At 40.4% G+C, this 27,633-nt stretch overlaps 1 protein-coding gene across 4 annotated transcripts; it reads right to left on the bottom strand.

Moving 5' to 3' along the window:
• Positions 1 to 1,060: 1,060 nt before the first annotated feature.
• On the bottom strand, positions 1,061 to 26,587 carry radil (Ras association and DIL domains). 4 transcript variants are annotated; one of them, XM_074683516.1, is made up of 22 exons: positions 26,277 to 26,587; positions 22,264 to 22,355; positions 22,143 to 22,161; positions 21,912 to 22,029; positions 20,773 to 21,277; positions 17,591 to 17,698; positions 16,976 to 17,091; positions 16,683 to 16,862; positions 15,594 to 16,278; positions 14,911 to 15,041; positions 12,555 to 12,592; positions 12,248 to 12,399; positions 11,986 to 12,098; positions 11,547 to 11,663; positions 9,889 to 10,012; positions 7,561 to 7,733; positions 6,764 to 6,914; positions 5,583 to 5,809; positions 4,737 to 5,070; positions 2,726 to 2,865; positions 1,614 to 1,753; positions 1,061 to 1,346 (listed from the first exon to the last, which is right to left on the bottom strand). In XM_074683516.1, exons 3-22 carry the CDS (start codon positions 22,151 to 22,153, stop codon positions 1,247 to 1,249), a joined length of 3,663 nt encoding a protein of 1,220 aa, XP_074539617.1. In that variant the 5' UTR covers positions 22,154 to 22,161; positions 22,264 to 22,355; positions 26,277 to 26,587; the 3' UTR covers positions 1,061 to 1,246. The 4 variants fall into 4 exon arrangements, with proteins under 4 accessions (XP_074539617.1, XP_074539634.1, XP_074539643.1 ...); XM_074683533.1 differs by having other exon boundaries at positions 2,726 to 2,778; positions 26,277 to 26,586; XM_074683542.1 differs by lacking the exon at positions 17,591 to 17,698.
• Positions 26,588 to 27,633: the final 1,046 nt, after the last annotated feature.

Here is a 27,633-nt window from a genome sequence, read left to right as displayed (position 1 = left end):
GATTGGGCTTGAAACAAATAAATATGATCAGGAAAGAAGTAAACCAGTTAATATCTTTTTCATTCTGGACAGAACTGTTTCTTTTTAACCATCAGTGGGTTTCAAAAGTTCCTCTAATGCAGTTTCTCCTTTGAATGTCCAAACAGTTAGAGACCAAGTGTTAAATATTTACAAAAACCTTTTTACACTGATTACCCAGACACATAAAGCATATATTTACAAGAAAAAGTGGTTTGTACACAACAGGATTGAGCATCAGAAAGTCTGGAGTGAAGCATGTTGTCTGGATGATTAATAAATAAAGTCCCATGTTTCCTGGAAATGTTCAACGTAAGAGTTCATCTCTTCTGCAGCAGATGTGATATCAAGTGATGAGGTTGAGTGTGAAATGGCAGAGCTGGGCTGTATGTGTTCACATTCTTCAGTTTGATTCCTCTGCCTTTTCAGCCACTCTGAATTACAAAAGTCAACATTCATACAGTAGTGTGACCGAGGTCGTGCTTTGGGAGTCGCTAACAAACGGGTTTATAAAACATTTCACTCTGAAAGCACTCGCTTTGTTAAACATCAAGGATCACTCAGGCTGTTTTACTTTGTCTGCAAAGGCGTTTTTAAGGTCGTAAAGTACATCATCAGTTCTTGTCACCCAGGAGCTAGGTAACCATTTTACCATGCTACTTAATGTCAGATTTTCCAGGTAAAAAAAAAAAGTTTTTTAAATGGTTGGAAAAAGTCCAGTGTGTGCAGATGCTCCGAGGTCTAACAAAGGAGAAATTAAAACTCTACAATCTACTGTGCTTTAAACCACAGCAAAATGTATCCTGGCTGTGGAGAGCTTGCTGATTAATTAGGCAACTTTCCTCACAGCACATTCCTTTGATGTCGCTGTGGGTTACTGTTTCTGTCTGTCACACAAACCCAGTTGGAGTCGGTGTGAGGGGAGCAGGCCTGGAGAGGAGTCGTGGAGAGTCAACCCTCAGTTTGATTGCTTAGTTTTGTGCTGTTGCTGGGTTTCACATTCATATTTCATGCCCCCGTCTGTAAGGTGTGTGTGTGTGTGTGTGTGTGTGTGTGTGTGTGTGTGTGTGTGTGTGTGTGTGTGTGTGTGTGTGTGTGTGTGTGTGTGTGTGTGTGTGTGTGTGTGTGTGTACCCTGTTGGTAAGTGCACACATCTTTGCCCCCCATCGTCCTGCTGTTCTGCCTTCTCGGTGTGTGTGTGAGTGTGTTGTGCATATCCTCAAGGAGGTCAGCAGGAAGAGGCACTGATCTTCTCTGAGACTTCAGAGTCAGACTTGGCTACCAAGAAGCGAAGACGACCTCCTCCCAGGCGAATCAGGTCCACAGCGCTGCAAGCAGAAAAGAGAAAAGGAGAAAGGAGAGGAGAGGAGAAAGAGAGAGTCAGGTTACATAAAGATCAGCAGAAACAGAGTAAGGATGAAGGCCTGTCACTGTCTAGGCTCACTTTAATCAATCAAAGTAATCAATTGTTTTCAGAGGCTGACAGCCAGGAGGTTGGTTGACAACTGCTCACTCTACTGCTCAATGTCACCAACATCCAATAGTATCATTAATCTCAGCCTCCTGACTACTGTTATGGTCTCACACATTTGTACCTCTGGTAGTCTGCTCCTATCAGACTGGTGCCATTCACTGCCAGGATGCGGTCTCCAATCCTCAGCCTGCCGTCAGAGGCAGCGGGTCCATCAGGGATCAGAGTCCGGATGTAGATGCCAGGCGCGTTGAGGGGGGTGTGCTGTGAGAGGTAGAAGTGGATACAAAATGTGTGTCAATCAATTCGGTGAAGTTTGGAGTAACCAAACCAATCAATCAATCATCTTAAATTCTCAAAACAAGAGTCAAAGGTGAAGTTACTCTGAGAAATTCAGTTTACACAACATAAAACAAAAATGCAGTCATCAGAAACTGTCAGGCAGTTTTGTTAAGTAAGAGAATGAAGCTGATTAAAGAAACTGTACACAACAGACAGAAAACATACAGATGCCTCAGTGACTTTCTGGGATGAAAACTGAATTTCCCATGAGCACCATCACACACTGAAGTAAAGACTTGGCCCCAAAGAGCAGTAAAATATTCACACGCCAGCATAAATATGAAACTCTGTTCATAGAAACAAAACATTATAGAAATGTAGAATTTTCTAAAGAAATAAAGAATCTACCTTTGCCTGCTGACTCACCTCATGCTGCCAAATGTTACCAGACAAGCTCTAAATGCAGGCAAGCACTATAATTTGGTCTGAAAAAAATAAAGAATCTTGTCCCTAATAAACTAATTTTACAGTTCATGAAGAGGCATCAGTAGAGGAGTGACATTATTTCAAAATGAGTAAGAAAATCCTCTCTGTACCTTTAAGGGTTTATAGGAGCACTCATGTTTTATCAAACCAAACCCAATGAAACCCTGATTTTTTTAAATAAATGTAAAAAAAAAATACAGTAAATATCACCAAATGTATCCTTGTTATTTGCCTACTGCTTTATTATAATGTGTTAAACTTAAAAATTAGGTCAAATAAGTCGGACTTCTTTGGATGTAGTATGTGCTGTGTTCAGGTAATGTTTACTTTTGGACACGTTCCTAGAAATGAAAAAAAAAAAAAAAAAAAAAAAAAAGACTATCTGTGATGTCATGTCAGCACATCCACTTAACTATTTGGCCGGTATGGAAATACTGTTACAGTGTACAAGTAGTTGTGTCCACTCACCAAGCCGTCTATCAGTCCCATTCCCAGCCCGTAGGGTCCTTTGTCCAGTTCCACTACAAACACCACACACAAGTCATCAGGGAGGGGAGGGGCTCCAGGGGAGGATACAGGGAAAGGAAACTCACATCCACTAATACACCCTGCAGAGGACACGGACACCCAAACCCACAGAAAAACAAACACACACAGACACAAAGACACACACAGGGTGTCGCTATGGGGTTGGACACACATAAGAAGTCTTGCTGTGCAGAGGACACACACACACAGATACTGAGACACATGCAAAGGTGCAGCTGTGAAGCCACTCTGGAGCACAAACGTGATTCTAACACCAGCCTGCAGATGTCACACTCACTACACCGTGAAGACTGAACAAAAGAGCTGTCACGAGAAACACAGGAGGTACAGAAAAGACATGCAGAGCTTCAACTACACCGCTGCTCGAAGTGCAAATTCAAGACTGCGGTTATTCCATTGTCACCGTGTTTTAGGATAGAACATCTACAACACAACCAGAGGTACCCAAAATGGGAAACTGGTGGTTATTTTTATCCCGACTACCAAGTTAGAGTTCCCTTCTACCACAATCAGCTGATGAAAAGCAAAATTACCTTACCCTGTTTCCACAAACAGTGTTCTAACCCTAAGTCTGGTTTCAGCTTTCTTTCTGGCTCCAGTGGGGACTATAAAGTTTAGGGGAAAAGGAACTGTTTTCTTACCAAATGGTGCTATCAAGTCACTTATTCTGTGTTTAACAGAGCACTTTCTTGCATTTAATACTATCAGAGCACTGGGACTCATTCTGTGATCAAACCAAATGGCTAAACTACAAGAAGCCGAAACTCTCTGTTGCTTTCGAATGAGTTTAAAGGTCCTCTTAGATTTATCACCTCAAGGGAAGAGACCTCTTTACCAAATGACTGAATCAGTTCATTATAAAAAAAATACTGATCAATGGAACCTAGACATAAACTGAGAATGGTTTAACTTTGAGAAAATGTCTAAAAATGTTACACCAAAGAAACACATTTAAGACAGTGCTAAAATTCAGACAATGTTAAATGAAAGGTTTCAAACATGCATTCACCTGAGGAGGGGTTCGTACTGATACTGAGCTGGATTTGGTTGAAATTCTTGAAGAAGCTTTCAAGAACTTCAATCAAGTCCAGCTACTATTTAGATTACCATTGCCCTGATAATTGAGAACCTATAGACACGTTATGATAAAAGCATCTTAACCTCAATAAAAATATTCATTCACAGCTTAGCATGCAACATTTAGTTAATTTAGTGTGACTCTGTATTTTTTGGTGTGAAAATGCATTTGTTCAGGGATAAACTCATCTCACACACTGTAATAAAACATAACAAGGCTGATGGCTATGAAGCCAATGGTTTACTTAAAATACATTTAAATAAATGATCAGCGGTCATGTTAGCAAACATGAAGCAATGTTTACGGGAGCTCTGTGCAGTGAGATGTTGAAAATGAGTCTAAAGTGGTAAGAAAAAAAGAAGAGAGTGTGTGCTGGGGACAACATTTGATGAAGGTTTTCTTTCTTGAAGCACAAAAAGTTCATAAAGAGAAAAACACCCAGTCCCTCTTCTAAGGACTAGAAAGAAGGCTGTTAAAGCTGCCATGCTTGAGTTGCTTTCAGGCACAATTTTAAATAAATGCTTTGTATTGTCTGCCAGAAATAGTGCTCTGTATTTTTCTCTATATAAATAAATATCGAGATGGGAAAACTTGATCTCTGAAGCACTGATACTGTACATAACAAACTGTTTGGTTTGAAATTCAATCCCCACATTTAGAGATGGACAAAATAACAAAATCACAATAGATATGTTATTTTGTTTGGAGTTGTTAAATCAAATATTATGGTAGTGATTCCTACAACCCTCAGTCATAACATACTATTTAAAGACCACAGACTGGTGTTCCTGGGTTGCATGATTCTGCTTGTGTGTTCTTTGTCTTTTGACTACTTTTAAGGTTTCCGCCTACCTTCCAGTCCATTGGTGATGAGTCCGTTGGCCTTTTTACACTCTGCCAAAGTTCCTCTTGCACAGCCGTTAATCTGGGTGTTGGGGCCTATGATCTGTCCAGTCCCCCCTCCTCCTCCCTCTGGATACAGCGGGGTGTTTGGGGGGGTCAACAGGCAGGACGGGTCTGGATTTGCAGTACGTGGGTGGTGGACGGTGCCATTTCTTCTGAGGCTGTGTGTGTGTGATTGGCCTGGGGGTCTGTCCCGTCCTCTCTCCTCTCCCGTGTCTATTGTCACCTCGTCTACAGGAGCCCCTGAGCGGGGGCTGCTGTTGGCTGGAGGCAGCATCTCCCTCTGTAAAATTTAACAGAAAGATTTTAGAGGACAGTGTGAGGTCTAAAGAGAAGGTTCCGTGATAAGAAATAAAAGAAATCTAAATGACTGTCTTGAAGAACTAAAAAAGTGAATTGAACAATTTCTTTCTGAATAAAACTCTACTTCAACAGGATGGTAAATATTTATTTCATTTGCAAAAAATTGGCATGTTTATAAATGTATGTGTTTCAATGCAGTATCGTGTATGGGTACATTTGAGGGTGCAGTAACACTCAGGATTATGGTCTAGTCAGCCGTTCCCACTAATTAGACTGCCTAAAGACTAATCTGATTACCCATGATTTAACCATGTCTAGGTTTCTGTGAGTGAGTATGTGCATGTGTGTGTGGCTTGGCTGAAGTAGAGGGTTTTTTTGTCTTTCATTTATGGGATTATGAGGAACTTCTCAACTACCACAGCTGCTGAGGCACATGGCTGGGATTACTGCTAGGTGTGTGTGTATTTGACAATGTGTGTACATTTTTCTGACCTGGACGTCTGGCCAATCAGCTGTATTGGTACCATTGGAATGTGTGTGCAGGCCGGGAGTGGTGATGTGTGTTTGGGGCTTAGTGCGGAGTCCCCACAGGTAGTGTCGGATGTAGAGCAGCTGTCTGTAGATGCTGTCCTCTATACACTCGCTGTCCAGGTCCACTCTGAAGCCGGCGCTGGGCAGCACTATAGGAGGGTGGTTCTCAAAGCTCTCCAGGAGGTCCACTAAACACATGAAGTGATTTTAACTTATCTTTAAAAAACATTTGTGAGGAAAAACACTAACCTTTGATTGCTCCCCATTAGCCCTTGGCTCTCTTGATTTTGAAGCTTCCACACTTCAGACTCCCCAAAGACAAATGATTTGTTCTATCAAACTATTTTTAACAGTTTTTTCTAAATTAAAAAACTCCTGCTTCGACTTGTGATGAGAATATCTTGGTTTCTGTGAGGGTTTAACAGTTTATGTATTACTTTAAAACATATCCTGGTTTAAGAGATTATGAATGTGAGAAATGTTCTTATATTGAAACCTGTTATTAGTTTTTAACCTTTTTTGGGGCCTGTAAGCTTAAAGTTACAAAAACCTTTGGATTGACTCCAGTACATTGCTCTTTTGCTTTTAGGCCACACCCTGAGAAAGAGCCAGCTCTGCAGACCCTGCAAATGCAGGCTAATTATGAAGCTGAGTCATAGGCTTATACAAAAGTATTAAATTGTATTTTGTATACGACAACAAAAATGTTGACACAAGGAACTAAAAATAAAATCATGAAAACGTGTCCTCAGTGTCTTTGTGTTAGGGGTCTCAAATTCTTACATAACGTTGGTTAGGCTTGATACTGGATCACAAATGGTTTCATACCAGCTGGAATTTCATTAATCCACAGACGAAAGAGAAAAAAAACTTCCAGGGTTGAACTCTAAAGGAACATCAGTCTACACGATGAAGCTCAAGAATTAACAGTTTTTATTATTTTATTTCATTTGTAAATAACCCAGAGACAATATTGAATAAGCTCCAACTCTTTTATGACAACTTAAAAACCTATGTACACATGTATTTTAATCACCTTGCCAAACATGCACTCTTGCATGAAAAGGTCTTTTTTGGCAATCACCCCCCAGGACTATGAAAATAAACTCACAAATATTACATTGACACAGTCCTGCACTTACCTGTTCTGTAAATGTACGCCTCGTCCTCGCTGCTGGGCTGCCATGTTGGGACGGGACCTAACTCAGCTGTGAGCTGGTACTGGGTGAGGATCCTGTGCAGCTGGACTGGTTTCAGAGCTGGGTGCTCACTGGACAAAGCTCGCCAACTTGACTGCACACAAAGGAGAAAAGAGACAGAAAGGAAGAGAGATTTCACCAAGTACAAACCTCCCGAGCTCCTGTTGCATTGAGCTAAGAATCAGGATTGCTTAGGCTCAGAGCACAAGGGCTTTCAACATTTCTGTCAGGTGCATGTAAAAGATGTACAACATTTCTGAAAGTGTATCACAGTTTGCTACAGATTTTTTTTCTCAAATCCCTTTAGAGTAAGTAGATCTACAATCACTAATAACTCATAATACCAGTTGATATGTCAGTTATTACTTGGTAAAGCAAGTACTTTTTTTGTCTGTAAAATGTCAGAATTGATCACGGATTCAAAAAATAAATCCCAAGAATGATCCTTAAAGCACCTGTTTTGTCATCAATAAAGTTTAGTTCACTGTCATGAATGAGTACAGAAACCAGAAATCATCATAATAAAGAAGATGGAAAAAGTGAGTTTTAAGTTTTTTTCCTCCAAAAAGCTTAATTAAATATAGATTTGAACACTTGATTAAGTAAGTGGCAATTCATTAAATAACAGAAAAGCAGCTGATTAAATCTGGGAATCCACTGGTTGCATGCATTTGGGGTTATATTAATCTGAACTAATCCCTGCATGCATGAGACAGCTGTTGATGGTGTCCGTGCAGTACCTGTGTGAGCTGCTGGGGGGGTGTGGTTAGTATGGAAACAGTGCTGTTGAGTTTGGTGAAGAATTTATCAGCCAGATGTCCCAGACCTGACTTTTTTGCCCACTCCATGACCATCCGCAAGCACGCCTGAATCTGCAGCACCTTGGAGCGCTGGAACCAGCCCCGAGTTGGACCTGCAAATACACACACACACACAAACACTGCAGTAGTTTTCTATGCCTTGGTGTGTGCATTCTGAGAGAAAGGCTGCCTGACACAGAGGCTGTGTGTTTATGTGCATGTGTTACAGGCATTAATTTTTAAATAAGTTGGTATTGACGTCAGTGAAACAATAACACAGCCACCAGCTGCCTGCTCCTCATAGAATACAAATCGTCTGCTGCAGAGGAACTCAGCTGACTGGGTCTGTTTCACTGCACAACAAAAAAAAAAAAAACACTGAGACATTCCACTGTGTCATTTTTAGTTTCTGTTTCACACCAAAGACCCCAAAGGAGGTTTTATGGCCATTTAAACAAGTGGTACATTTAAATCAAGCATTTGTCAAGCTTGCATCCCATAGTTCGTCAATCTGTCATCTAATTACCTCACTGCAGCTATAATTCCTTTATAAGCTTTCTGAAATACCCCCTAATGTGAGCTCAGGCCTCTACTGGGATTTGGTGCAAACAATGACAAACAACTGGACTGTAGCTGGGCACCATTCAGATTTTCAAAGCTAATAGACCCCTGAGACTCTGTTCAGATGCAGAAGAGCTGTAGCAGATAGAACTACTATCTCCTGTCAAGGGGTACACGATGGAGTGACACAAATATCCAGACACAGTAAATACAAATGTGAATACACAGTAAGCTCCAAGTCTATACAAAACATCTCTTTACTCAATAATTGCCAATCATTTTATTTGAGTAGAAACTAACATCGTATTTTTGATATTTGCTCATTTTCCCAATAATGTTTTGCAAAAGTACAAAGTAAATTAAAAAAACTTATTGTTGTTATGTATTGTTTGGACCATATCAGGTCAAAGAATTATTGATACAAAAACTAAACAAAATTTCTCCCTTTAAGTTAGATCTAATAGCAAGCTTCACACAAACAATTGACTGATAGCAGTTAAAGGTGACAGCAGACACACATGCACACATAACTCCTCGATAATTGTGCCATATGTTTTGGATATGCACACGCACGCACGCACTCACACACACACACACACACACACACACACACACACACACACACACACACACACACACACACACACACACACACACACACACACACACACATCTCTGTAATAGGCTTATGTCTAGGCATACAGTAATCTATGTGTTAGGCTTCACAAACAGAAGAGACATCACCTAACCTCTTAGCAAAAGGTGTCATAATGCCTTGCAGCAGCTGGTTTCTTAAAGAAACAGACAAAACAACGTGTGATCCGACGTCACAACACACTCACACAAAGACACGATCATGCAAATCCTTGACAAAGCAGAGCGTGTGCAGTATGTTATTAAGTTATCCAATCAGGCTTTCTTCTGTATCATCATGCTATCAGTACTTATGTTTGTGTGTGTGCTTGTGTGTGTGCTTGTGTGTGTGTATTGCAGAGGACCCGATGCAAACGTCAGCATTACCTGCTCTAAACTCTCTCCCTTGTTACCATGGACACCATCACAGAGAAATATAAATGAGCAACGAAAAGGGTAGCGATGGAGAGAAGGGGAACGAGACCCAGACAGAAGGAGTCAGAGAGGAAGGTGGAGAGGAGGTGGGGAACAGGGGAGCCTCTGCAAGAATAAAAAGGTATTTCTCCTCTCCCATGGCCAGACGTGTAATCTCTGCTGTCTCCACTGGCTAATGAAGACATATGGCGTGTGCCTGAGTGTGTGCATGTGTGGCTGAGGAATCATAAATGAGGGTGTGGAGAGGGTGGAGGCAGTCAGACACATGGACGTAGCTGCTGGTACATGACTTTTCTAAGTGACCTTCCAGCCTCTCCCCCTTCACCCCACCCTTTCTCCATTTTTCTGCCTCCTCTTCGACTCTTATCCAATCCCACCCTCTACTCTTCTTCATCTCACCCCCTGATGACCAGATGGAAGGAAGGCAAGAAGGAAGAGAGGGAGGAAGAGGGGGGTAGACAGAATGCAGATAGAGGAAGGGCATTGAGGACAAATCTGGGTTAGTCACTGTCAAAATGCTGACAAGGACACAAGGACACATACACTCTCTCTCCCCCTCGTTCTCTGTCAAACACTTATAACTGTATAAACCCTGAGGGAGACCTGATGGAAGACAGTGTGTGCATGCTTTCAGCCTACCTTTGTCCATGAGCTGGTTAAAAAGCGACACATTGGAGAAGAAGAAGAGGTAAGCAAACATCTGAGCCTGGATTTCTGGGTGGACCTGATAGCTCTGCAGAAGCTCCTGGGCATTCTGAAACACCTGCACATCAACAGAAGAGTTTACAAACATTTCTGCTATGAAAACGTGTACAAATCTGCCAATTGCTACTTCTGCATATCAAGGGCAGACAAAACTGTGCATACTGCAACCATCTAAAGGAGCTATCCACTGTTTGTCCTGAGTGAACTTTGGTTCAATTTCAAGACCTGGCTCCACTTTAACAAAGAATAAAAATATCTCAGTTAGTGCTGCAGCCTGATAAAGCCACTAAATCACGAATCATTGCCATCTTCACTTGAATCTAAAATCAGATTTTGTGGGTTCAGACTTGCATGGCTGTTGTCAATGGGGCTGTCAATATCACAAGCCATTAATTCACAACCTTAAAAAGCAGTTTGTTTAAAAAATAACCTTGTATCTTATATAACTTTTTCAAGCTATCTAATCATAATACACAAAAACATCTTCAATAAATTGAACATATATATTTATATATATACTGACTATCTTCAGCACGCAAATATCCTTTTATCAGTGTTTTATGCAATGGTTGATTTAACACATCTCTATCCCTACTATTACATTATTCCACTGATATACGAAACATTTAGGAATTAATCCAAGATGCACAGGAATGTTCCAGCAAAATACATGAAGACGTAAGGCTGGTAAAAAAGGCAAAAAATATAGGATTCTAATACTTACAAAGTTTTCTTTACAATGTTCCTTCAGTTCAGAAATTGATTTTTTTTTTAAGTTTTCGTTATAGGTCAGTTTAACCTTGTGAATCCTGAACCATCCAAAAAAAGCCAGAAAATTCTAGTTTTTTGGAACTGAGAAGTTTATTGACCCTTTTATTTAAATCCACAGAAATATTAGAATACTTGTTTTAGAAAATGAGTAACAATTGAGATATTATTTTTGTACTGCAACTCCTTGGAAATTAGCAAACATTTTCATGAAAAAAGTGTGTGTTAGATTTAATGAGAGCAGCCATTCTGAAAGTATATAACAAAAAAATATAAAATTCACCTGCCTGTACTGGTATGATAATACTCAAAAAGTAGAATACATTAAAAAATGTTAACAGGTTTTTAAGAAAACTATTTACCTCGTTGATGAGATAGAGGTCTTTGACACTCTTGTATCAAATACGATATGTATGGCATTACAGGGTTAAATACAACATATAAAACTTTTATTTTGCAAGTCCTTTTCTGCCAGACATGCAGGGCAGGACACGTAGGTTTACATATTCTCAATATTATTTTTTCTTTGGGGGTGAAGGATAAGAATTTTACATTTTTTTGTTGTATTTCCTGTTTTTCTCCTATATGGTGTTTGTGAATAAACAATGTCTAGCATAAATGATCATTACCACAATGAAGTGCATTTCTATGTCTGATGTAAGGTGATGATCTTTTAACAAAAGTGAACAAGCAAAAAGATGAATTTACTCAGTTCACCAAACAGATGTAAAACAATTAAGAAAAAACATTATAACTGTTAATATTCAATACTTTCCATGTGATCGTAACAACCCTCACTTTAATACAACAAGGGGTGTGCCTACCTGCAGCACCCTGCGCACAGGTTCAGGAAACCCTACACCTCCTTTCCAGCAGGGCTCAGAGCTGTCAACAGGGAATGGATTACAGTCCAACAAACCGGGTAACACCACATACAGAGCCTGGAAATACACACACATTCATGAACACACACATACTGATGAATGATGGACATGATCTGCAAATGCTAAATAACTGATTATTTATTTATAGTATTATCTCATGTACTCATTTACTGTGTGTGTGTGTGTGTGTGTGTGTGTGTGTGTGTGTGTGTGTGTGTGTGTGTGTGTGTGTGTGTGTGTGTGTGTGTGTGTGTGTGTGTGTGTGTGTGTACTCTGTATGAGTGGGGTCTATTATTTTCCTTCCAGCCCCTTGCTAAAAATAAGATACTCAAAAACGTCTCATTTAGTAGATAGTAGCACTGCCAGTGTGACAGATTACCTTGGTGATATAGTAGACACATTGCTGGAAAGTGTACATGATCACTTCTTCCAGGATGGTCATTGCCTCCTCATTGGCTGATATGGTCGCCGATAGCAAGGACTCCTTTGACCCTAGACAGAGATAGAGGCATGTTTAGAGAACAGAGAGGGAAGGACCAGTGCTTATCTAGGATCTGATGTATGTCAATTTGAAAAAAGAATAATTTGCTGAGTTGTTTCAAAGTCATTCAGACTATGTGTTAGCTTACGTGTGTCTTTACCTTGCAGTGTTTCTATGCTGTGTGTGTACGCTGGTGCTCTTTGCTGTATGAAGTAGAGGATCTCAATGGAGTTGGACATCCAGAAGAAGATGGTCTGTAGATCTGGGATCAAGTCTGAGATACTGAGCAAAGACAAGGAGGCCGGGTCCTGGCTACATGCACAAACATATGCAAACAAACACACACACACGCAGACAAAGGAGTGTTAAGAACAGTACATCGAACACTCTGGATCCACAGAAATATATGCTCATAAAAACTTGACATAGGCACAGTTGTTCTCTTTCTACTGAAAGGCGATACTCACTGCTGAGCTTGCTTCTGAGCCAGCTCCTTTGTCTTCTCCTGCAAGACACACACACACATACACACAAAAGGACACACATAGCAATTAAGTGCTCATTAATCTTTCAGGAAGTGTGTAGGAAAACCTGACTTCAGGACACTATCACTAACCAGCAGAATGAAACACCACTATGATCTGTACAAAATCTTTTACACTCAGTCTGACACACACACTCATAACTTTCCTGTGCACCCTGAACAAAATATCAGCTTACCCTTCATTTTTAAGCTATTTTGGGGAGATTTTTTAATGCCTTTAATTAGAATAGGACAGTGGACAGAGCAGGAAACCGTGCAAGAGTTGGGAATGACATGCAGGAAACAGGCCACAAGGCAGATTCGAACTCAGGCCACCCACTCGAGGGCAAACGTCATGGGGCGCAACCTAGACTGCTGGTTTATCTGCACCCCAGCTGACCCTTATTTTAAGAAGAAGAAAATAAAACGCTCAGGGAAGCAAATGAACTTTTCTTTGCAACTTTAACTACAACACTTGGAGGAATACAATTTTAAATTTTATTTCTTCTGGGGGAGGTCCAAAGATTGCAAAATTCCTTTATAAAGTCAGCGGTAAGCAGTTTAGCAGGTATTGTGAGGACTATCTGCTTGAATTGGATTGCAGCAACACTTTTGGCCCAGAGTTGCCCACATATTGTTGTGAAGACGCGAGTCTTTGGGCATGTGTTTGTTTTGAAATTAATGGAGATTGGATCTTCTTTTAAACACCATTTCATTTTGTTCAAGACAATTTTTTACCAGACACAACACAACAAGATATTTATCAACAGTTATGAAGCACTGTTGCTTGAAACATTACAACAAGCAAACAGCAGCCAGCTTTATTTACTACTACTCACAGCCAGGTGCTCTGAGACATGTTAGTAATATGTAATCTTTGTGCATCCTTGTCATGTCTTACCAATACTCATCTACCAAGCAGCACAAATGTAGCAAATGTAACCTGGCTCTTTCATCTTCCCTCTTCCCTCTAAAGGTGACATTCTAATCCTTTACTTATATAACTTGGCGTGGCATCTTGCTCTTTAAATAAAATGTCCTTACCATGTTTAAGTCTTAATATTATATGACTCAAGCCCAAGAGGAGGTTTTAAACCAACTCTAAAAAGCCTTTATTGAAATGTTTGGTTTTTGTGTGCATCTCTTTAAATCCAAATGAGCTTTTATCCCCTTGCCCCTCCCTTTTGCAAGGTGTGCCAACATGGAAAGAGCATTTTGCGACCATAGCAACATGTAGTCATGCCCAAAAACATCACGGCAGGAGATGGCACAGTCCAGCTGGAGCCAGACGTAAGAGCAGGAGACACTGCGGAAGAAATGCATCAACTAACAAAAGACAAGATGGTATTATTGTGGTCATCCAATTTTATGAGGCAAAGTCTTAAACTCAAGATATCAAAATGGAAAAACTTATGAGGATAGAGTTGTAATCTTAGGATAATCATTGTGTATCATCCTTTGACGTGAAAATCAATGGCTATTAACCTGCCTCTCTTGGTAACAAACTTAGATTCATGTACAACATACACACAGTGCTGTGGTGCTGATGTGCAATAAGGTTCAGTAATTGTTTAGACAGAAAACATTGCACTAAAGTTTAATATAATCTGGCTGCTGCAGACTTCTCTAATGATCCATCTCTTCAGAATAACATACAAGCTAATGGTGGACTGCAATTCAGAATGTGTCTCATGAACTGAACATTTTATTTTCCTAAATGTATTACTTTGATGGCAAATTTTCTTTTCTTTTCTCTTTTCTGTTCAATGGCCGGTTGTAACTTTTCAAATGCTGTTTGACCTCACTTTATTTTTTTTTAAATAACTTGTTTTGTCAAAGACACTCCATTTTAGATAATATAGATCATCAAGACTCAGAAGTGAGCCTTATGCTTTGATAAACTTCATCAAGTAATAATATGTACAATTGTTTTAACTTAATATTAATATTACAGAAAACTGTTCAAGATATTTATGAAGTAAACTTAATTTTGAAAGTTGTGCCATGGCGTTTGAAGGCTATGAAATTATGAAACATTAGAAATAGTCCTTTTTACTAGCTCTCATGTGTAGTACAGTACGAAACATGTGATACACAGCCCTGTTTAACTATTCACCTGACCTGACACGGCTGAACAGTTTCTCTCCACAGGAGGTCAACTTAAGTAGAGAACAAAGTACCTCAGCACAGACAGAACTAAACACACAGACAGACAGACAGTGGGATGAACGGATGGATGGCAGGACAGACAGACGGACAGACAGACAAAAACACAGATACTGAAACGGGCAAAGACTGACCCATGCAATAGTCTGGATTCGTCTAACAATCTTGAGCAGCAGCTTTCCAAAATTCCCGGGTGGGAAGGCTGCAGCAGAGTGTTGAATACACAAACACAGCAGGTAGGCAGGCGTGAGCTTATGGTCGTCTCCTATAAAAGAGTGTAAAGTTCATATAAAGTTCAATTCATGTTCTGCATAAATATCAACATAATTTACTTAAAAATCATTTTATGTAAGTCACAGAGAAGAGAAATCCCTTTCAAAATCAAATATGCTGTGAACTAACATTGGCTGAAAAGCATAAAACTGATACCACGAAAGGCTGGATAAAAAGTCCTAGCTTAAAATATTCCTGCATCAGTTTTTCCTCATTTCCTTTTTCAAAAAAGACACAGAACAAATTGAACAATCTAAAATGTCTCTGCACTGAAGTGTACCAATGGGTTTGTCTGCGTTTATTGAAAGTGATATTTCAACCTTCCCCAGGTTGATATGTAATACTTACTGCTGCATTGTAATTGTGAAAAGTTAAATTTACCTTTTATTGGTTTGACATCAGCATTTTTAGATGTGGATTTTGACACAAAACACATCGCTGGGGATCAGTGAAGTTGTTTTATTCTTTTGGAGACAGGTTTTTGGATGACAATAAAGCTGAGTATCCTCACATATTCTTACAAACTATAGGCCAGAGCACATACCTCCTGGTTCTATCAGAGAGACAATCCTGTTCAACAGCTGGTCTTCATGGCTTTGATCAAACTCCAGCTGTAGCCTTCTTTTCTGACCTCCTCCTCCTCTTACTCCTCCTCCTCCTCCAGTCTCACCTCCTGGCAAACTAAGTGGCCCTGCTGCTGCCGTCCCCCCGCTGCGAGGTTTCACCAGGTGAGGTTTGAAGCTGCGTCTTACAGCTGGAACACTCGACACCTGAGCTGCTCTGTCTTTCAGCACCGAACCACACATTTTACAAGTCTGAGCCCCGCCCTCTCCTTCCTCCACCCCAATGTCATAGAGCTGCCCCAGGGATCGGAGGCGTGCCAGGGTTTGAGCGGGAAGAGGCTTAGCACCCATTGGGTCCTTGTACAGAAAGATGTAGTGCGCTCCGAAGGATAGGAGGTCACCGTGTCGCAGTGTGGTGGAGCGCTCACAGCGGGAGAAGTTCACCAGAACCGTGGCATGGAGAACTGGCTCGACAGCAACACAGAACCTCTGATTCTCCTCTTCTCCTTTGTTATTGTTGGCGTGACGGCGGGATGTGGGGACTCGGCGCAGGCGGCAGTGGAGGGGCAGGATATCAGGTGAAAAAAGGCAGATGTTGGGGCGAGCTGATGGGGTCTCCTGACCAACTGTGTGCTGCTCTCTGTTCAGCAGGTACACTAAACAGTCCTGTAGCACAAACAATAGATATCAACAAACCAGTTAAATCAACTATGACAAAAACTGGATCCCTAGGGAGGTAGAAGAATCAGAAAAATAAGTCAAAAAACTTTTATTGATCTACATTAAACCTCTCTCATGTCAGAGCGAAACTGGGAAAGTAATATTAACCTGATACGAAGGCTGCATCATTTCATACAGAGCCAAATTAAACCAAGCTAAACGGTTGTTCTGGTGTCCTAGGATTAGTCCTGAACAATGAAATACTAAACATCTGTTCTGTAGAATCACCGTTTCTGCATTCTTTTCTTTAAAACAAATTGAAAGCTAAAGTTGAAAACATCCTCAGGCACACAGAAATTGAAACATCTGAGCAGGATGTTGATGCAGAGTAACTCCTTCCAAAGCCTTACCTGCCGATTGTATCCTTGTAGCAGCAGCAGGTGTGGGGACTGGTACAGCGAGTGCCTCACCCCTCCTCCCTGACTGCCTTCCTCCTTCCTCCTGCAGCCTGAGGCTGCCTCACGTTCTCGAGCCCTCAAGGGTCCTGGCAGAGTGGAGTAATAGCGCTTCGGTTCTTCCCCTACTCCCAGCTGCAGAGAAACCCACATGCACAGACACACAATGAGGATCTAAGATAAGATAGTTACAGGTCCATTAATAATAACGATCCATTATCCTGAAAAGGCTTAGTGCGAGGTCCCACCTGGTTGAGGCTGGTCTCGCTGAGGCTGCGGCAGAAGGATGAGTTGCTGGACCGGGGCAAAGTCAGTGTCCCTTTTGCCCTGTTCCTCTGAAGCTTACGAGCCTGAGCATTAATGTCTACAGAGAGAAGGAGTAGGAACACAGAATAAAGGAAGCAGGGAGAGAAAAGGGCAACAGAGAGGGACAATGAAGAAGGAAAAAGAAGAGAAGGGAGGGGAGAGAGAAAAGTTGAGGACATATAAGAAAAGAGAAAAATGAATGGTAAATCAGAGAGCGTACTCCAGTGTTACATGAACGTTGTTGACATGTATGTTTGACTGGTGAGTGGACAAACTTCTCAGGCTGTGACACACAGTGCAGAACAGTCATGTGTGAGCTGAGTGCAAACAGAACCAGTCAGATGAGGAATGGTGCTGGATGGAGCAGCACATGTGGCTGACAACGGTGAACCTGATGACCGAGCAGCTCCACATGCGATGGCTCACACAGATTTTACAAACACACACTCACACTGGCTGAATCACTGTCAAATGGAGGTGGTGCTGGTGACAACGCAGGTAGAGGTGGTCTCCATGGCAATGACTTGACAGCCACCCTACCTGAGGCCAGTCCCCACCTTTAGAGCCAGACTGTACTGCTCGACCACAGCGCAGAGGGGAGCTCCTGTGTTTGCCCAGCCCGGACCGACCCATTAGAGCCGCCAGGAATTGGGAGGTTTTGGGCCCTACAGCAGGGTGGGAGGGGTTATGAAAGGGAGGAGGGTGCTGAGAAAACAACCCCTCACCAAAACACCAAACACAGAAAAATCCCCACATACATGTTACAACTGTCCACCATAGGGCATGCATGATCTGTGGAGCTAAAAGAGTTTGTGGTGCTTTTAGTGAGTCACATAAGCAGTTAGTAACAGGAGATACACAGTTAAAGGTATGAGGGCCATGTTTGTCAGTCAACAATTTGTAAAAAACAAAATTGGCAATAAATGTCAAGTCATTTAAGACTGTAACAAATGAGCGAAGCCAGGAGTGCTGAAGATTAAAGAAAACTGAATTTAGATGTGATGCGTTCATGCTGAAAATCCTCTCATACCTTTAAAAATGCCATCTCATTGAAAAAGTGTGTGTATTGAAACTCCAATCTTACTCATGTGCATGCACACTCACTCATACACAAGGGAGGAAGAAAAGAGCAGAGATAAAAGACAGAAAATAAAGAGAAACAGGAAGGGACTCTGGGGCATGTGAGTTTTCTCAACACTACAACACAAAAGAGAAAAGGTTAGTGAGAAAATGAAAATGTGTTTTTTTAATATGCATCAGTTATTAAAAAAGTTAAACCCTGAGGGTATTCTTCGCTGTGATTAAATTTTTGTTTATATTTTCAGAAGCTATGAAAAGGAGGCAGGGGCAGCAATGGTAGAAGTATAACTGGAATGTTGCTTAATGCGCTAAGAAATGCAGGTGATGATCTAGATGTTTCTTATCAAAAAAAAAAAAAAAATCCAATAAAACAACCAAAATGAACTTGTATTAATCCTACAAACACGTGTTGTCTAGGTAGCCTGAGTGAGATCATTCAGTTTCTATTCTTGTCTACATACCAGTAAAAAGTGTCTCAAAAGACTGCACTGTTCATGTTCCTTTTTTCTAAAATAAGCATGCTCCTGTATTTTGTATGGAAGTTACTGTAAGTGGCTTAAAATGATCATTAAGCATTCAGAGCAGGGATTGTTAATTCTTATGTTTATACAAAAGACTCATTACAGTCCAGAGGGAAATCTTCATATTGTTACTATCTTTTTTATACAGTTGAGAAAACAAATCTCTCTTCCCAACAGCTGTATCTATTCAAGCTTTGAACCAAATCTTAACTGTTTTTTCCTGCAACATTTTAAATCATCAGGATGATTTTTTTTGCCTGGTTTTCTACATTAAACTGACAATAAGTGTACATGTGTCACCTTATTTAGTTAGCCAACTACTTTATGCCCTGTTGATTTTAACATGCACCTGATCATTGTTTTTAAGTTACAGGACATGCTTTGAGCATGCTCCCAGCTGCTGCTTTGAGTGGAGGAAGAGGATGACTGTCAGCAGAAGCAGCTACATTTAGACAAAATGTAGACCTCTTCATAAGAATATTCATCATCCTTGGCAAGTGACCACCAGAATTCTTCACTGTGTAGCTTAAAACCTGTTGGCTGACAGTTAAATATTGTTAATCAATATGTTTGGACATCAGTGATTTGTTTTATAAAACATGATTTCACCTGAGATGTCACATTTCATTACAAGACCCATGAGCCTTGATAGCAGTATTAATATGCTGACCTCTAATATTAGGGTGCTTAAAAAAGGCATCCAGTCCTTAAGTTGGGTAAGGTAAGTCCTCTTTTTTTTACATTTTTACTTTGAATGACACAAAATTTTACTTAATGAACATCAAGCTGTGTAAAAAACTGGTGGAAACTGGCTATTGAGGCCTACATGTTTAAGAGGGGATAAATCCACTAAGAAGTAGCATTTAGTCACTGACTATTAAGTGTTTCATAATTTGGCATTTTCTAAGAGGAGTGTGATTGCTGGCTTTGAGAAAATGTGCAGTAAATTTAAAGCAAAGAAATAGGTTTTACCATGGGCAAATATTTTACAAATTAGATAATTAATAATTCGTTTTTTTTCCATCGTTATGCAGTTTATTAATTTTACAGGTAATTTTACTCTTTAAAACATACTTTCTTTATTTGGTGCCTCAAAAGAAAATCTGAGTGTGCACTAACTTAAAGGTAATTGTACTGTTTAAAATATACTTTCTTTGTTTTCTGCCTCAAACGAGTGTGCACTAACTGAGTGTTTATCAGAGTCCTTGCAGGGATGGAATGAGTGAGGGCAACTTTTAGTCAACTAGTGAGACAAACCAACATAAAGGTTACTTTTTAGTTTCACAGCACAAACATTCGCTCATAGAGATCAAACATTTAAATAACTGCAGCCCCAACAGCTTTCTTAATGAGCTGTTTTCTAACTATTGTTTGAAATCTAAAAACAAAAGAAGTAAGAAAAACCACTCCTTGATATACTCTGTGAGCATACATTTCAGTTGTGCCTACTCAGGTGCAGGAGAATTATATCGCTCTTTCCTGTAGTAGAAATGCGTCATTCATAAAACCAGTAGGTGTCTACTCATCCACACAAAGGATTCAGCTTTCACTCTATAAATCGACCAGCTGTCCATGCATTTCCACTTTGTGTGTGTGTGTGTGTGTGTGTATGTGTGTGTGTGTGTGTGTGTGTGTGTGTGTGTGTGTGTGTGTGTGTGTGTGTGTGTGTGATTCTTAAGTGCTCAGTTGCACAAGCAAGAGCTATGACTATTACAAAACTCATATGAGGTCTTCACAGGACTGCACTTACACATTTAAATACTCATGTTATCATCCAGGAACAAAGGAACAAAGCCGTCTCTCCAGGATAATAACTGTGACCGAAGCTCTAAAACACACACACACACACACACACACACACACACACACACACACACACACACACACACACACACACACACACACACACACACACACACACACACTGCAGAGGAGGTAACGAGCTGTGCTTTTCTGCTGAGTTTGACATGTCAAGAAAAGAAAGGGAATTAGACCAGCTGCTGTGAGTGCAAGTCGTTGTCTATTTGTCTGTGTGTGTATGTGTGTGGGTGTGTTAATGTGTTAAGGGGTGCATGTGTGTGTGTGTGTGTGTGTGTGTGTGTGTGTGTGTGTGTGTGTGTGTGTGTGCACTTCCTTACCAGCAGTGACGGTATCCTTTTCCTTGGCGTTGAGTTCCTCCACCTCGGCTCTTCTGCGTAGCTCAAATCTGCGAGCATGTCCTTCTCGAGGTTTCCACAGCTCTTGAAGCAACAGTGGCTTTTCATTGTCCCCCATTGCACGCAAGCATTCAGTTCGCCACCCTGCTCCTTCAATCCCATCTACCCCTTCAAAACGTCCAATCACATCACACAGGACGTAAGAGTGGGCAGCATTCTTGTTGAGCGAGTAACGCTCGAGAGCCTCTTTGACCAGTTCCTGAGCACTGGAGCGTGGTGTGGCTAGGACGCTTTTGTAGTTGGCACCAGCACAAATCTCATCTCCAAAAATCTTCAGCACCCCAGGGGCTGAGCTCTGTGTAGAGAGCTCAGCTGGATCATCTGCTGGTCTCTCTGGAGGTTCAGTTGTGGACCGCCTGTCCCCACGAGTATTTGTTCCAGTTTCTACAGGAACCCGGTCTCTGTAACTGAGAGTGCGGTACAGGACCTGACAGACAGACAGACAACACTGAACTCATAGCAGGGAAACTTCATCACAGAGTTATTTTAGATCTGCCACCACATTGTTCGTGAACAGACCTTTGTGTTGCTCAAAGCAAAGTTAAATCCTATTTAAACAGGACTAAGAGAATACAGCAATGTAGCACAGCATTAGAGGCTGCACTTAACAAAGGAGCTTATAACTTCATGTAAAGAACATATAAAATGTTCATATGCTGCTGATTTGCAAGCGTAAGATTAACCATTTTTCATAGTAAATTTGAATTTCAGCAAGTTAACCTATGCTCATTATAACCCTGTATTTTAATCACAGGTAGGGTGGATGGCACCGTTTAAAAAACTGACACTGTCAACTCAACAAAACTGCAAAACTTGCAGGTACCACATTTGCAAGTTACCTGACAAATAGCTGAGATATTTGGCTACAAATTAAGTATCTGTCAAATGAAGAAGATTCCTTTTTTCAAATATCATTCTGAAATTAAAAGAAAACCTTCTTGAGTGTTTGTTAATATCATTCATTAGACCATTGTTGAATTGACAGTCTGCATCAGCTGTTCAGACCAAAAGGAAGGTGTGTATATGCTCCTGTATGTGCGTGTGTGCGTGTGTGTGTGTACCTGTGTGAAGGTCCTGCTCTGGCGCTTCAGACGGCTCTTGGAGGGGAGGGACATGCTTGCCCCAGAAGAAGAGCCGTAGAACATGATGCTGCTGTTGTTCACCTCACAAACTCCGCAGCTGTTGAATGAAGAAATAACACATTGTAAATGCTTTATTTGAAAACACACTGCCATGAAAGAAGTTCATGCATAAACACAGATGATGGACACACAGATCCATCTGACACTTACTTTTGAAACATTTGTAGATCTGTGAAGTAAAAAACAATCTCTACTAAATGCATGACGTATGTATACAACTACGAAATGACAATAAAAATAAAAAAAGAGTTCATTTGAATCTGTCAATTACCTGTTGTTAGATATTGTCACTCAAATGAGCAGCAGAAGGTCAGTTTACAGAGGGTCAGATGCATGCATTCCATCTCACCGCCACCTTTTACACTAAACCGGCAAAAAACACAGAAAAGGATTGTTAGAGTCTGATTCAGAACTCAGCAGGGACTCATGAGTGTTTGTGAATACTGAGGTTTATTTTAAACCCAAATCCTCTAAGAGTTTCACATAATGTTGTTGTGGCTTTTAGCTTTTGGGGAATTTCTTGAGAATGAGCTTGGCTTTTTTTTTTTTTTAGCTGTTGTAAAACTTTTTACCAACACCACACGTTCAAATGCCAAAGGCAAGTTTTGAATTTGAGATGATCTGCAGAGTTATGAATCTCCACTGCGCAGTTTCTACCAAGTCAAAATCTGGCAGTAGAAAGGGTTAAAACTGAGCAGTTTTTTTTTAAAACACTTGTTTTGAAGTATCTTTAATATGTTTCATTCTCACTGTTCTTCTGGTACCAACATGGAAATTCAGTGTCACAGGAATAAGCGTTTTCAAAACACATATTGAAAAACTTTGGATTAATCACAAAGGACAGAAAAGAAAAACCTGCTCCATGTCCACAAGCTATGCTCTCTCACTTTGATACATTATATCTGTTTGATCTAAGCCTGTGTGTCATGGCCATGCTTTCACACCATTATGTTGCAGTCAGTAGACGTTAAAGCAATCTATCAGATACCCTCAGGTTAACTGATGCCATTTTAGCAGTGGATACAAAAAATATGTTTGGATCTATTTGGATTCAAGAGAGTGCCACAGACACTGACTTTTGACATGATAAAACACCGGGGTAGACATTCAAACTGTGAGATCTAGATATGTTCACTATTATACATTACACCTTGTGTTGTTATCTACTGAATAATCAGGAGCACATGTTGTTCTCATAACATTCAGTCCCAATGGAAAATATCCTGAATGGGGCAGTATTGAAAATCAGCAAGTACAGCAGTCAGCAACAGTGCACACATTTTCTGCCGATACTATGCAATAATCTCAAACAGAAAGGAACTGATTTCAAATCTGTCACTGAGTCTGACAGTAGTTAAATCTGCAGCAACTTGATTTGGGAAATAGAGGTTTGCTGGTTCAAGTCCCATCATGGACTTTGTCTGGAAATTGGGCTGACAGCAGGTCAGGCATCCATTCCCTTACTGTGCACTGCTGAGGTGCCCTTAAGCCTAACACACCCCCAACTGACCAGGATGCTCAACCATGAACTGGCCCCCTCTTGTAGATTTCTCTTTATTAGTGCATTACCAGAGCTGCCTGTTAGGACATACCCATGTTTTTCAGTGTTTGGAGGTGTAGCATATCAAACACCAGCGAGAAAAATAATTCTCTTTACCTGCAGGATTACTAGAGGGTATCGTCTTCTTTTTCATAGGAGTATGGTGCTAGTTATGAATGTAATGTTGGTAATGGCTTGTACAACGTCAGAAAGCTGTGGTTTTCTCTTTTGTATTTTCAAACTGTTTGCTTTTAGTCATTAATGTATTATTAAACTGAAAACGCAATGTAAAGCATTTTATCTCAAATATCAGGGTTTTTCCAGCACTTATCATAAGTCATGGAGGACATCAAGAAAAGCCATGAGGCAACCTGCTGCTAACATTACCTGAGCGTGATCCTGGGCTGAGATTCCATCGGCTTAAAAAGTGGGACCACAGCACAATCTGAGGGGTTAACTGTGTACAGTGGTTTTTAAAAAGCCATTTTTTAAATGGCTTGTTTTTACAAGTTACTCCATGTCTTCCCATAGTACATTTTTGGAAACTGACCCTTGGGCCTGTATCCGCAAAGCAAACACCAATTTTACAGAAGTTCACTTTAAAAAGTAGAGATCATATATTGTATAGATTTGGTGCAGTGTAAAATATTTAAAGCATTTGTTATATTCATCTGATTATGGCTTACTGTAGATGAAAACCCACAATTCAGTATCTCAAAGATAATATTACAAGTATTGTAAACTAATGGTGTCATACTCTAATAAGCTAACTAACTGAAACTCTCTCAAAGGTTTCCTGAGCCCTTGAATGGTCTATTAATTTGGCTCAGTACACTACAAAACTATAAGGACTGCTGATTTGACAATAGTCCAGAAGATAGACTGACTTCATCTTGTATGAAATGCTTATTTTTTTTTCAAGACACAGCAACATAATGCTTTTTTTACAATATAAATTGACAAAATGAAAAACATCCCAATATTGTGCAGGTCTACTCTGTATCCTCAATTAATCTTATAATTATCAACCTGTTGAATATTCTTTCTGGCACAAGTGTTTTCCAGTGGTGGATTAATGTTGGGTCTCTGACAATATGAATCCACCACTGGCCACCGATCCACTAATGATACTTCTCAGCAGGAGCCTTTTCTTTTGTAAGTTTTACTGAGATAACTCTTGGAAAGATTTGGCAAACAAATACAGACTGTTACGTTTACTGAACAATAATTTACCACACATGGTTGATAAAAGTTTTTGAAAATGAGGTCTAGAACCTCTTCAAGCAGAAAGGTTACTTCTTTAATTTGCTTATTGCTCATTGTGCCCAATTTTACTTTTCTATTTTAAAATGTTCAGTACAATTTCATTATAACAGACAAAAAGGCACTTAGTATTAACCAGAGTTTTCTGAAATCTTACACTTCACAGAATTTGAATAAACAAGGAGTAATGATTTGTTCACAGAACATTTTAATAAACAAAGATATTCTAAGATTACCACACTTAAAACTGCTAGAACCAACACAGATCTTATCATTTTAGTTTATAAATGACCTGCCAGGTAACTTTCTAGTAACCTGTGTCAATCTTTCAACTGTTTAACTGATTGTCTGACTCCTGACTAAAATTTAAAGATTTGTATCTCCAGCGTTTTTCCCTTGTAAAAACATTAACTTTTTTTGTCCATCCAGCTATTGAGAGAAGGTAATTTGGAGCACTTGATGTCTGGCTGCATCCAGGTCATGCACCCTATCTAAATAATCAGGTGTGTTTCTTGTCTATGCCCCTGCAGAAGGTGAGTCACGCTTCACTACTGTTTTATTGAATGGATTACCTAACTAGTGAGGACCTTCCATGCAAGATACACCAGAAGCTATAGCCTACAACTCATTATGCGGATGAACGCAGCACTTCATGTTGCTTGTTCAGTATCAATGTTGTTCTGCTATAAATAATTGGCAGGCAGTCTAGGTGTTGTTGTAGCTGACTCTGCAGCCACTGGTGGGATAACGTGACTATTTTAAATGCCTGCTAATCCACAGTAATCTGGCTACTTGGCCGCAGTTAACTCAATCCTGGGGCCATCAAACCGCACATACACGAAGACAGCAAGAAACTGAGAAACGGGGCCTAAATTTTGCATTACTGGGTTGTGTTCTGTGACCCAGAAGGTAGAGTTACAATTGGTAATCATGTCACACAGCCTGCAACTTCTCCAGTGCCTCTTAACTGCTGTCTGTCCTTGTATTTGACTATAAGAAGGTCAGGAGTAATACTTCACACCTACAATATCTGTTCTACCTAAAATAGGACAGAACTTGTGCCTGCTATGGCTTTATTCGCAGTCAGTCCGTCTGTTTACGGCTTTGGGTTCACTGGTCGTCAGTAGCAACAGCCGTAGCAACAAAGGGCAGGAGAAAATCCTCAGAAATTAATCCGTTGATGAGCCAGACTCGGCACTAAAAAGCTAACACACCGGCCTCTAACGGTCCGCAGGTGTGTCTAATGATTGTAGACGAGCTCGTGACACACACTGATGAAAGCAATTAGCGTGAACACTGTTTCGACACGCGAATAACACTCAACAACAACCACGTAAATAAACTGGTTTAAACTACAAATGTACCAAAACATGTGATTTGTCTACAAATGAAAAAAATAGGTTCCTGAAAAGTTGAGGTGTAATTCCAGCAGTGACAAGCCCAGTCCCCTGAGGGCTCTCCTGGGTGTCTGTTGTACTCACGCTGCCTGCAATGCGTGGCTCCATGGTGCTGGGGAATCCTTGGTTTCTCTCTTATTCCATCTCCCTGACAAGACAGAAAATCCCAAGAAAATTATGAGGAAAAACAACCCAGCAGCTCTGTTACGAGCGACACCCAGCCGTCCAGGGCTCCCACCCACATCCCTAAAACAGCCCGCTAACTTGGACGACAGCCAACCGCTGAGGGCTCCCGATTCTGTAAGCACATCTCCACCGAGTGTCCAGCAATGCCCGCTGCCTCGGGCAACCGCATTCCCACATCCACAGCGGTTCACTGCCAACGGCCGAGCCGTGACGGAAACACCCGACTCCTTTGCGCTTCCTCACTTCGGCACACCTGCTTTTGCATCCGTATGTACAGAAATGCCGCCGCCTGGCGGACACAAGTGTTCACAGCATATGTCGAAATTGACTTCAACGATGAAATACATTTTCCCCCTGCGTCTCTAAGTAAAGAAAAACTTGATATCTTTGTTGTAGGTTTACTGAATAATTTATTGATATATGCCTACATAATTTAGTTTATTCCATATACTGGTTAAAACTGACTTGTAAAAATTATCTTTATCGATATATTTTGATGCTTACCCTCCTCCTGAGTAGCAGATTACACTCAACAGTGCTTAAACACAGAAAGTTGCGCTTTCAAATGCATCTCTTCTTTCATGATCTACTTAGAAAAACTGATGAAGTTTTATCTGCAACAGCTGCTGTTGTAAAACGTTGCTTTTCCAAAGAGGTGAAACCATATAAAATGTTGACTCAAGAAATAAACTGCATGAAAAACTTTTTATTACAAGAGAAATAGAAAAGATAAAAGCATTGTTGGCAACATATAGGCTTGTCACAGCACAAAAGCACCACATACACGGAAAAACAAATTTGAAAAGTAGAGAGTGAAAGAATGAGATATAATTTAATCAGTCTCTTACGATCATAAAGAAAACACCAGCAGTACTGAGAACAGAGTCAGCAGCTCCACAATCACAAAATGTCTAGAAACAATGTACAGAGGGTCCATGAAGATGTCATGGAGAGTTAATAAATCCCTATACAAAGTCAGGTGGGTAGTGTATGAGACATATAATAATCAAGACAAGACGGGCATACATTAAATAATACAATACTTTATCTCACCTCCGCCTGTGGAGAGAAAAATACTGGCAATGATAGGCTATTATTCCTCAGAGTAAACACAGAAGAACTTTGTTTCTCAGAGGCTCAAGTAAACAGAGTACAAATATTCAAAAGTACTCTTAGATCTGAGAATATACACTGTATGTAGGGTTTGATTTAAAATTGATATATCTACAGTGATACATGCCACCCCCAGTCAGTT

This window comes from Halichoeres trimaculatus, unplaced genomic scaffold (assembly GCF_033239565.1).
Source record: "Halichoeres trimaculatus isolate MK-OKI-2021-1 unplaced genomic scaffold, fHalTri1.1 fHalTri1_scaffold_2, whole genome shotgun sequence".
In the NCBI taxonomy this organism is placed as follows: domain Eukaryota; kingdom Metazoa; phylum Chordata; class Actinopteri; order Labriformes; family Labridae; genus Halichoeres; species Halichoeres trimaculatus.
This window is presented reverse-complemented; position numbering and strand designations above follow the sequence as displayed.